General features: G+C 34.7%; 1 protein-coding gene across 1 annotated transcript; it reads right to left on the bottom strand.

Annotated features, from left to right (window-relative positions):
• Positions 1 to 2,777: 2,777 nt before the first annotated feature.
• Positions 2,778 to 9,267, bottom strand: LOC148973363 (transmembrane protein 120A-A-like). The gene is made up of 12 exons (XM_089121353.1): positions 9,078 to 9,267; positions 8,862 to 8,980; positions 8,654 to 8,770; positions 8,513 to 8,572; positions 7,712 to 7,807; positions 7,533 to 7,622; positions 7,293 to 7,358; positions 3,847 to 3,908; positions 3,636 to 3,731; positions 3,494 to 3,558; positions 3,248 to 3,316; positions 2,778 to 3,088 (listed from the first exon to the last, which is right to left on the bottom strand). The coding sequence occupies exons 1-12, from the start codon at positions 9,144 to 9,146 to the stop codon at positions 2,978 to 2,980; spliced, it is 1,020 nt and encodes a 339-aa protein (XP_088977479.1). The 5' UTR covers positions 9,147 to 9,267; the 3' UTR covers positions 2,778 to 2,977.
• Between the last annotated feature and the right edge of the window lie 3,205 nt (positions 9,268 to 12,472).

The following is a 12,472-nucleotide window of genomic DNA, read 5'->3' as shown; positions in this document are numbered from 1 at the left end:
CTATGTGTGTATGTGTGTAGATATAGCTAAACTAGTTTTTAGTGTTTTTACATTTATTTTATTACATTTATTTAATTTTGATGGGTTTTTTTCATATTTGTTACAAGAAAATTGTAAGATCACGCAAATTAGTTTTATGTTTAAACATGAATTAAAATTGTATTCGACTTCCTGATCAACAGTGGATCTAATAAGGCTGCATTTACACTGCAGGTCTTGATGCCCAAATCCGATTTTCTGACTATCCGATTTTTTTGACGACCTGCTTAGGCTACATCATCTTTTAAAAGTGACCCATATCCGATTTTTGCATTCACAAACACTCAAAAGACATGAAACCTCCGCATTGCTCCACTGTATCCTTTCTTCCATCACGTGGCTCGCGCCGCGCAGTTTTTAATGACGCATGACTCGCATTTACTGGGGTGGGGGAATATCCAAATTGTCTGCTGCGTGTATCTGATTCATATCCGATTTATTATCACATGAATGAGGCCTGAATCCGATCTGAGAAAATCGGAATCCATGCGTTTTTTTCCTGCTTTACCAGTCTCACCCCAAAAAGTCATAACTGACGTTTTGGGACGTCTTTTGACCTTACGTCAATATTTGCCTTTTTAGGGCCCCCTTAAACGTCGGTCGATGAGGTTATGGGATCCTAACTCTACCCCAGACCTAAACCTAACCCGTCACCTAACTGACGTTAAAGGTAAAGCAGTTGTATGACGGCCCGGGATCGCCATTTACCGACGTTTAAGGGGCCCTAAAAAGGCGAATATTGACGTAGCCTATGGTCAAAAAACGTCCCAAAACGTCAGTTATGACTTTTTGGGATGAGAATGTGTTGGCTTTACACGTTCACCGGTCATATCCGATCTGTGCTACATGAGAGGAAAAAATCGGATTTGGGTCACTTGAACCATGCAGTGTAAACGAGGCCTTAATCACATGAATTCTTCCACTGAACATTTTTAATAAAGCAAACTTATTTGTTTGTTTAACGTCTTTTCAGGTGAATGCATCTGATCCGCAAGACTTTAGCCGTTTCTCAATACCAAGTACGCAAAGTTCGAAGTTGCGTCCTTGGTAGTTCAGACTTGCCAAGTACGACTCAGGGGAACGAACTCCCGAGCACGAGAGGACGCAAGTCCGGTTCTTCTGCAAATCTGGAACAGAGCGTACTTGATCGCGTCACTCAGCACGCTGGCTACTCCGGTTATCTATTTATAATTTGGACCCAATTGTTATAAAAACAAAGAAACGCCTAGACTGCTGGCTGCAGAGAGAAATTTCTTTGAAAGGCAGATGTTTGCTTGTTAAAGCAGATGGTCTGTCTCGCCTGACTTATGCCGCTCAGTCACATTGATAAGCGCACCTGTAAAATTATCGATGGAATTTTAGTTAAATTTTTATGTAAAAACAAATCCCATTATCTAAAAAAAAATCAGTGATACTTAATTCTCAAAAAAAGGGTGGCTTGAATTTAATTGATTTTAGTTTACTAAAGAACACAATTAAAAAAAATTGCCTTAATCGATTCCTTAAAAACCCCAACTTTTGGAATATTTTCCCTCAGCTTGCCTTCTCGCAACTTGGGGGTGCAAAGTTTGCTTTAATGTGTAATTATGATGTGTATAAACTCCCGCAAGCTATCTAACTTTCACCAACAAGTTCTTTTAGCATGGACTCTCGTTTAAGCATTTTTCTCCTCATCGGTGTTACATATGGAACAATAGGAATATTTTATTAGGAGTCTTTGTTCTATAATCATTGGTTCTGTAATGTAATATTTCATGTTAGACAACTGTTTAATAACGAAGGTCTGCTTTTGGGGTATGCAGAGTTTCTTTCAGAATATAATATACCGGTAACTCCCAAAGAGTTTGCCACAGTTATGCATGCTATTCCATCTGGCATGCTCATGCTTTTCAAAAATAATACTGCCTCTTTGAGTTCGTTATCTTTGCCTGAACCTGTCAATCCTATATTGGTGATATGTTTCACTGAAAAAAAGGAAGAAATTATAAAGTAAGAGTTCTGTTCCTTGAGAACATTATCCTGCAGTGTCATATTGGAATGGTCTTTTTGATCATTTAACAAAGGTTTCTCCTCACAAACAAAATCAAAGAAATATCCTTTAAATTAACTCATAATATTTACCCAGTTAAAAATTTCCTTAGGAAAAAATTTAGATCTGATTTTGACACTAATTGCTCTTTCTGTCAGAATGACACTGAAACTCTTCTTCACTTATTTTGGTCATGCGATTTTACTCGGCAACTTTGGAAAGATGTTAGTGGGTTTATCTCGAGCAATATCCTGAAGAATTTCTCCATGAATCCCAAAACCGTTATTTTTGGGGGTTTTTGAAGCCGATTCAAATGCCTGCTTTATTATAAATCTACTTATTTTCTTGTGTCGATTTTATATTCACAAATGTAAGTTTTCAAATTGTAAACCAATTCTTGCATGAGATAAAACATTACTTCACTACAATTTCTTCCTCTATTAACCCAAAAGCACTCAGAACATGTAAAATTTTTAAGTCCTACAAACTTTTTACTTTATTAAATGTTTAGATTTATTTTCATTTAAGTAATGCCCTCTTTTTTATCTTTATGTTTTATTTTCCTGTTCCTGTTTATCATTGTATAACTTCTGTTTTGTGCTATTATGTTGTTGTGTTATTTGTTTTACTCTGTGAACTGAATGTTTAAATAAAGCATTTAAAAAAAGGTTATCTATTTATATATTTTATATATATATATATTTACAAGTCTGGAAATTTCACACAAACAACTTTATTATAGATTGTTCAACATCCAACATCCGTTCAAAACAAAATGCATCTGCACGGTCTCTGGAAGATAAACATTTTTGTGTAAGGTCCATTATTGACTTAAATTTCACATCTTATATTTCAGCTTATTTTGCCAAAAAAAAAAAAAAAAAAAAATTATACGAAAGCTTTTGAAAATCACAGCCTCTTGGTATTTTGCTGGGTTTGGCGTTTTTGACGAAAAGTTTCAAGTGTTGTGAAAAAATTTCCCGCAAACAGAACCAGAAAGCAGAAGCCACAGATGGGAGCCTACAGTGAAAAGAGATGAAGATATGAATGAAACATAAGATTATTGCAACTTCAAAATCACACTTTCAACAGATTTATTCATAGGCTATACTGAATGTGACATATTCTATCACTTCAGTGTCATGATGTTGTGGAAAGATCTATAGAAATAACACTGACCTGCCATTCTTTACATTCATGGAGCTGAACCATTCTGAACAGGGAAATACTGTTCCAAAGCTGCCAGAACTGCATGACACATAGACATAGACACAACATTCAGTGTTCAACAAGATATACACCAAAAATGATTACTGTTCATATAATGGCATTTCCTTTGTGGTTCCATTTTCAAAGATTTATTAAAATCTGACTATAATGCTTTGACTATATTTATATTCTGAAATATTAAAAACAAATACTTACATGACCCAGGAAGAGAAAGGGAAAAAGAAATGTTAGTCTCCGCGACATCCACGACTGAAATCCCTCTGTTTAAACAAAAATAATGTTTATAGCTTTAAAGTGACATCAAGCTTTTCACTTTCTTCAAGTCAGAAATCCTTACCAACAGTCAAATCCAAGTTGTGTCCTTCCCCTAGTGCTTTTAGCCTGTAGAGACACCCACTTTGATAGTAGTAGTAATAAAGACACTGCTCAAAGCCTAAAAGAGAAAGTGATGCGTTTGCCTTCAAGATATCTCAATATTACAGTGTTAGTATTTTTCATGCAGCAGATGTTTTACAGAGTGGTGTTAGCATGTAGGGCTTGTAACTTACCTTGATACAAACAATAGATCAGAAATTGGTTCCTGAAAGACTGGTATATTTCACCATCTGGCCTACATATACAACAGAATTTTTGTTCTGGCAAATACCAGCAATTTATTCATAATTCGAGAGAGAGAGAGAGAGAGAGAGAGAGAGAGAGAGAGAGAGAGAGAGAGAGAGAGAGAGAGAGAGAGAGATAGAGAGAGATAGATAGATAGAGAGAGAGAGAGAGAGAGAGAGAGAGAGAGAGAGAGAGAGAGAGAGAGAGAGAGAGAGATGAACTAATCAATCATGTTTCCAGGACAGATTCATGTTGCGCAATGTGCATGCGCAGTCAACACTAAATGAACGAATCACTCTCTAAGACCACTCGGTAGAATGCAATTGCAGAGCTAGACTTCAATTAAAGAGCTCTGCAATTACATTCGTACTGTAAAAATCGAATTAGAGAGCTCTACAAATCAATTCTTACTAGTAGCAGTTACAATTAGAGAGCTCACTAACTCAATTCTTACTAGAGAAAATACAATTACAGAGCTCTCTAATTCAATTCTTACTAGTAATAATTAAAATTAGAGAGATCAACAAATGAATTTCTACTAGTCATGTCTCCATTGACTTACATTCATTTTTGATTAGAGCTCTCAAATTGAATTGAACTAGTAAGAATTACAATTACAGAGCTCTCTAATCCAATTATTACTAGTGACAATTGCAATTAGAGAGCTCTCTAAATTCTTACTAGTAACAATTACAATTCAATTAGAGAGCTCTCTAATGAATTCCTACTAGTAAGAATTACAATTAGAGAGCTCTTAAACTGAATTAAAGAGCTCTGCAATTGCATTCTTACTAGCAATTCATTTAGAGAGCTCTCTAATGCAATTGTTTAATATGCTCTCTAATTCAATTCTTACAAGCAACAACTCAATTGCAGAGCTCTTTAATTCAATTACAGAGCTCTCGAATTGAATTGTTACTAGTAAAAATGCAATTACAGAGCTCTCTAATTCAATTCTTACTAGTAACAATTATATTTGTAGAGCTCTCTAATTCAGTTATTACTAGTGAGAATGCAATTACAGTAGGCCTATGGCAAGCCGTTTTAGCTTAAATTGTACCCAGCCTAACAATTCAATTAGAGAGCTCTACAATTCAATTCTTACTAGTAAGCAGTGTTGTAGTCGAGACCACCTCACTCGAGTCCGAGTCCAGACCGAGACCAGAGAGAGTCGAGTCCGAGTCAAGACCGAGTCCATAGAGAGTAGAGTCCGAGTCGAGTCCGAGACCAGAGACGGTCGAGTCCGAGTCGAGACCGAGACCACTGAGGGTTGATTACCTAATTTACTTTTATTTACTTAGAGAAATCCTTTTTTTTTTTTTTTTTTTTTTACTGAATTTACTTGATCAGTTTAGGGTAAAAAGGCCACATAGTAGGTGGTGTTAAAAGTAATTTTATTACAATTTGTCATGCGCAGTTGCGCACTAGAAAATCACCAATCACTGGATGTGTCAATCAATTTAAAGAAATATTTTATTAACATTAGGGCTGTCGCGGTAATGGAATTTCCCTTGCGGTAATATTGAGTGGCTCAATAGCGCGATATGCGGTATTACCGCCATTTATTTATTTAATTTATATGTTTTTGTTGCTATATAAATAAAGTTTACGATGTGGACAAAAACGAGGACATTTTCAGTAAGCATTGTAACCGAAACTAAACAGCGTCTACAGTATGCGCATTGAAAAACTTTCACTCAGCGCGCATATTGTTATGACAACGGACTTTGAGCGAGTCATTGAACCGTTCATTCAACGAACACGTTTAAAAAAAGCTGATTCATTAAAAGAGATGTAAAGAAACAATATGTTAATTATTTCTAACATTGATGTTCAACTTTTCGAGGCTCAGCTGAGCAGCAATGCGTCGCATAGGCAACGCTGAAGCTGATGCTTCACTTATTAGAGACCCATTGATTCAATGCGTGACTCACTGATTTTATTTCGGCTTCCTTGTGCTGTGGGATGTTGAACAGCGCTGCTGCTGACGCGCATTTATGGGAAAATACACGTGAAGAGAACGTTAAAATGATGATGCAACAAATATTTCGCTTCCCTTTGACACGACAAGCTTTTCACGACTTCAAAGACAGAGGTAATTGCACGCGCTCTGCCGATCTCTCTCATTCACTATCTGTGTGAAGCCTGTAGGCTACACATCACCATGATAAACAGTCTTGTTATCATTATGAACTGGTTTAACATTCAATACACATGCATTACGTTCAAAACAAGAAGGGTATAGCCTTATAAAAAAAATTGAATATCGCGGTTGCTGTGGTTACGTGCAATCCTCTGCTGTTGTCTTGTCAGAAGCGCGGTAGCTACTACAATATTGCGGTTACCGCGACAGCCCTAATTAACATACAATAATAATCATGAAAAATATTTTGAATTGAACTCGAGTGGACTCGGGAATAAGTCCGAGTCCTAAAAAAAAAATGTTCGAGTCCGAGTCAATTCCGAGTCCAAATGCACACGAGTCCATGACAAGACCAAGACCATTAAAATATGGTCTCGAGACCGAGTCCGAGACGAGTCCGAGTCTCGAGTACTACAACACTGCTAGTAAGAATTACATTCAGAGAGCTCTCTAATTCAATTATTAGTAAGAATCGCAATTACAGAGCTCTCTAATCAACCCGGTCTCATCCCAAATCGTCATATAGCTAACTGACGTTTTGGGACGTCTTTTGACCATACGTCAATATTCGCCTTTTTAGGGCCCCCTTAAACGTCGGTAGATGAGGTTATGGGATCCTAACTCTACCCCATACCTAAACTTAACCCTAAACCTAACCCGTCACCTAACTGACGTTAAAGGTAAAGCGTCAGTTGTATGACGGCCCGGGATCGCCATCTACCGACGTTTAAGGGGTCCCTAAAAAGGCGGATATTGACGTATGGTCAAAATACGTCCCAAAACGTCAGTTATATGACGATTTGGGATGAGACTGTGTTACTCTAATTCAATTATATCTTTAATTCGTTTTTTACTAGTAAAAATTAAATTAGAGAGCTCGGCAATTGCATTCTTACTAGTAAAAACGGAATTAGAGAGCTCTCTAATTATAATTGTTACTAGTAATAATTGGATTAGAGAGCTCTCTAATTGTTATTCTTACTAGTAACAATTCAGTTGTAGAGCGCTCTAATTAAAAATGAGTGGAAGTCTATGGAGACATAGGACTAGTAAAAATTCATTTGTAGAGCTCTCTAATTGCAATTGTTACTAGTAATAATTGAATTAAAGAGCTCTCTGATTGTAATTCTTATTTTTAATTCTGATTAATCGATTTGACAGTACTAGATATAATTAATTATAACTTACATTATGAATAAATTATAATGCATAAAGGCTTCGGTCTGACATTAATAGTCGGAAATGACTCACCAGGTTAGCATGACCCCAAACAGAAAGATGGAAATGTAGTGGTGGAAAACCCACCAATCTTTAATCCTATATAAATCAATTAAAAGCATATACAAGGTTTTAGAGATGGCACAAGCCAGAGTAGGTCCTTGCAAGAGCTTATTAAATCCACCATTGATCAAACGTTTCTCATGTGAATGCAGCAATGTCACATCTTCAAACCTGAAAAGACTCTTAAAGTTTCATCTGACAGTTTCTGACCTGGATCCATTGCTGATGAGGATATTGTCACGGATTGCCAGGGTGCAATAGTACCAAACCAACAGGAAGTAAAAAAGGGCATCGAAAAATCTACAGACACACACCAAAAGCAAGCATGAAATGTGAAGTAAGGGAAGACTTGTCAGACAGACCCGTGTGTTGTGTGAACTCAGTCTTACCTGTAGCTGATGAAGAAGCGACATATGAAGGCCAGCAGGAACAGAATCACGGTCACATACAGCTTGAACCTTTCATACTCATCTTTGTATTCAGCTCTGCATTACAAAGTGTACACGCATATAAAAAAATAAGTAAAAAATATAAGCTGAAAGTCGATAAACTGAGAAGCAAAGTTGTGTACATTTTTGTTGCACTGTAAAAATATTTTCAATTGGTTATATTAAAATTATAATATAACAATATACATTTTGTATAAATATATATAAAGTATATACATGCAAATATTTCTATACATGCATGTGTGTGTATTTATTATATAAAAAATAATACACGCTACACACACACATATATTATGTAAACACAAACGTTTATTTTGGATGCGATTAATCGCGATTAATCGTTTCACAACCCTAATACATATAATATATATCTCCTTAATTGCATTGACTAAAATGTAAGGCAATGAGTAAGTTAAATAACTGTTTACAGTGCATCTTCTAAAGTACTTGTATTCAATTCGAAAAATAAATGTATTGTATATTAATTATTCAAATAACTATAAATAAGTTTTAACATTTATGCATTTATTTTTTTTAAATTGGGTAACACACAAACATTATTTGTCAATGGTACAAGCTTAAATGTAGATATACTGTATACTCTCAAAACAAGCCTCAAAAAATTGTGAAAAATAAAAGTATTTCTTGTTTGAAATATTTTCATTTTTTGTAGTGTGCCTAAAACGATTGATATACATTTGATTTTATCTATATTTCAGAAGATCTTTTTTTGATGCTTACTTTGCCTGTTTGCTTGGAAGGTTGACATTCACACACCCAATGACGAGACTGAGATGAAGCCTTGAAAAGACAAGCAAAAATAACATTCAACTTGTAACTACAAAGCTAACCTTCCGAAACAGACTCATTTAATAATCATACCCATTTTTCTTTGGAATAAAATCTTCCATTTGAAAGATTAGGCTTGGCATATTTTGCATGTGACCTTTGACCTTCTTCACCTCATTCTTCTCCTCTTCAGTCAGTCCTTTATCAAATCTATAATTCAGAAATGTATATTAAATTGTTACAATCATAGTCAGCATAACAGATCATAAAGGAAAAAAGACTAAATAAAAACACATGTTACTTTGACAAAGCCTCTAAATTGTCCTGTAAATTCTTTTTCTGTCGAGATATGGAGGCAGCAAAGCTTTTTTGAAGTTTGGAGACTTCCTCCAACTTCTGCAGGTAAAGCCGATGGGTCTCCTGGACACAGAAATGTTTTATATCCACAGAAAAGTTCAGTTGTTTTGTAAGGTCTTCGGTTCTGAATCTGAATAGATTCAGAAAGATAATATCCTACCTGAAGCTGCTGTAATTCTTTCTCCTGAACCTTCCATTCTTGAAGGGCTGTTGCGAGTGATGTCGACATGTAAACTTTATCAGTACAACTACTCAGTTAAACTAACCAGATTTCTCTTTCTTGGATAACTAAATGCAGTGAAACAAACTGTGATGGATACACAGCAATGTCTTCAATGCAGATTTCTGTGTCGAATTTAAAGAGAGCTTCAGCTTGAACTTTGTAGTGAACTTTGACAGACCAACTTGACTGACCTTTGACACACTTGGATGCTACATGTTCTAGGTTTCAGCACTGTGAATTCTGACATTTGAAATAATGTGAAATTGTATTTAGAAACTTCATTGCACATATAAAAACATTATTACACTCAAGAATAGAGTCTAGTTATTTATGTTCTAAATTCTCATGCCTTAGTTGCATAATCCAATAATCCCTCATAAATCCCATTGATGTAAAAGAGCACTTAAAGTGAGAGAACAGCAGAAACAATGCAAACTTGAACTCTAATCGAGAGATAACAACATCTTTAAATAGGATACCTTACAGCAGCATTCAGGTCAAATATAGGCCTAATTTTGTTTCAATATCTTAAACTACTGCCTGGTCATGTAGGAACTTTCAATGAAGACGGTACACTTTGGTGTCCCATTATTTTTTTATTTAAAGCATTATAGGCATACATTCCCCCTTTATTGTGTGATGTGTGTGTAGATATAGCTAAACTATATTAGTTTTTAGTGTTTCTACATTTATTTTATTACATTTATTTAATTTTGATGGGTTTTTTTCATATTTGTTACAAGAAAACGCAAATTAATTTTATATTTAGACATTAACTAAAGTTGTAAAATTGTATTCGACTTCCTGATCAACAGATCTTAATCAAATGAATTCTTCCACTGAAAATGTTTAATAAAGCAAACTTATTTGTTTGTTTAACGTCTTTTCAGGTGAATGCATCTGATCCGCAAGACTTTAGCCGTTTCTCAATAGGCTACCAAGTACGCAAAGTTCGGAACTTGCGTCCTTGGTAGTTCAGAATTGCCAAGTACGACTCAGGGGAACGAACTCCCGAGCACGAGAGGACGCAAGTCCGGTTCTGGAACAGAGCGTACTTGATCGCGTCACTCAGCACGCTGGCTACTCCGGTTATCTATTTATAATTTGGACCCAATTGTTATAAAAACAACGAAACGCCTAAACTGCTGGCTGCAGAGAGAAATTTCTTTGAAAGGCATTGGTTAAAGCAGAGGGTCTGTCTCGCCTGACTTATGCCGCTCACTGTACATTGATAAGCGCACCTGTAAAATTATCGATGGAATTTTAGTTAAATTTTTATGGAAAAACAAATCCCATTATCTAAAAAAAATCAGTGATACTTAATTCTCAAAAAAAAGGGTGGCTTGAATTTAACTGATTTTAGTTTACTAAACACAATTAAAATAAATTGGCTTAATCGATTCCTTAAAAACCCCAACTCTATTTGGAATATTTTCCCTCAGCTTGCCTTCTCGCAACTTGGGGGTGCAAAGTTTGCTTTAATGTGTAATTATGATGTGTATAAACTCCCTGTCAAGCTATCTAACTTTCACCAACAAGTTCTTTTAGCATGGACTCTTATTTACAAGCATCATTTTTCTCCTCATCGGTGTTACATATGGAACAATAGGAATATTTTATTTAAGAATAAGTCTTTGTTACTGGTTCTGTAATGGAATATTTCATGTTAGACAACTCTTTTATAACGAAGGTCTGCTTTTGGATATGCAGAGTTTCTTTCAGAATATAACCGGTAACTTCCAATTAAGAGTTTGCCACAGTTATGGATGCTATTCCATCTGGCATACTCAAAAACAATACTGAAACAATACTTTGAGTTCATCTTTGCCTGAACCTGTCAATCCTATATTGGTGAGATATGTTTCACTGAGGAGAAAAAAAAGGAAAAAATAAGAGTTCTATTCCTTGAAGTTGCTAACATTATTTCTGCCCCTCAGTGTCATTGGAATGGTCTTTTTGATCATTTAAATTGGCAAAAAAATTGGTTTCTCCTCACAAAAAAAAAAAATCAAAGAAATATCCTTTAAATTAACTCACTATTTACCCAGTTAAAAATTTCCTTAAGAAAAAAATTAGATCTGATTTTGACACTAATTGCTCTTTCTGTCAGAATGACGCTGAAACTCTTCTTCACTTATTTTGGTCATGCAGATTTACTCGGCAACTTTGGAAAGATGTTAGTGGGTTTATCTCGAGCAATATCCTGAAGAATTTCTCCATGAATCCCAAAACCGTTATTTTTGTTGTTGTTTTTTTAAGCCGATTCAAATGCCTGCTTTTGCTTTATTATAAATCTACTTATATTCTTGTGTCGATTTTATATTCACAAATGTAAGTTTTCAAATTGTAAACCAATTTTTCTGGTATTCTTGCATGAGATAAAACATTACTTCACTACAATTTCTTCTTAACCCAAAAGCACTCAGAACATGTAAAATTTGTAAATCCTACAAACTTTTTACTTTATTAAATGTTTAGATTTATTTTCATTTAAGTAATGCCCTCTTTTTTATTTTTATGTTTTATTTTTTATTTTCCTGTTCATGTTTATCATTGTATAACTTCTGTTTTGTGCTATTATGTTGTTGTGTTATGTTGTTTTACTCTGTGAACTGAATGTTTAAATAAAGCATTTAAAAATCTATTTATATATTGTAGGTAACAATAAAACGAAATATGCTACAACTCTGCCTCTTTTCGTCAAAAATAAAACGAAATTTGTTATGAAACACCACTTTACCTCTTTTCATTAAAAAAAATCTTAAACGTATTTGGCCATGTGGTTCAGGCGTAGGCTAATTATCTTAACTCCATATATTAATAACAAAATGAACATGATCTTTTTGTTTTCACTTTAAAAATATGAAACATTGGGCCTATTGATTTTTATTGACATTTAAAAAAACAAAGACATAGTTCATTTTATTTTATTGTTCATATAAAAAATTTAAATAAATAAATAAAAATATTTATTTATAATAACACAATTTTATTATTTATTTATAATACCACACAGTTTGTTTGTTTTTTTTTGCCATGGAACAAACTAGTCTTCTCACATTAGAAACCTTACCTCCTCTTATATTTTCAAGCATTTCTTGATTGGTTAGGTTGGAATCCCATATATCACCCCCTTTTCCCCCTTTTCTACTCCAATCTCTTTGGTTGTGAACTTTTCTCCATTCATTTCTTTTGTCTTAAGTAGTTTGTTTTTTTCCCCAACATCTTTCACTATGATCAACACTCTCCCTTGTCCCAAACATTTAGCCAAAACCACTGCCCCAACGATTTTATCGATCGCCTTATATAGTCCTATTGGATGCAAATGTGTT

This window comes from Pimephales promelas, chromosome 16 (genome assembly GCF_988280905.1).
Source record: "Pimephales promelas chromosome 16, fPimPro1.hap1.1, whole genome shotgun sequence".
NCBI classification, from domain to species: Eukaryota; Metazoa; Chordata; class Actinopteri; order Cypriniformes; family Leuciscidae; genus Pimephales; species Pimephales promelas.
The sequence above is the reverse complement of the archived record's forward strand: the minus strand, read 5'-3'. Positions and strand labels throughout refer to the sequence as shown.

Excerpts from the sequence above, each read along its gene's own strand:
- LOC148973363 (XM_089121353.1), bottom strand. The coding sequence starts at position 9,146 with ATGTCGACATCACTCGCAACAGCCCTTCAAGAATGGAAGGTTCAGGAG. Across the intron at positions 7,808-8,512 it reads CTTCCAAGCAAACAGGCAAA|AGCTGAATACAAAGATGAGT; the intron begins GTAAGCATCAAA and ends TTTGTAATGCAG. Across the intron at positions 3,909-7,292 it reads TTTGGGGTCATGCTAACCTG|GCCAGATGGTGAAATATACC; the intron begins GTGAGTCATTTC and ends TTGTATATGTAG.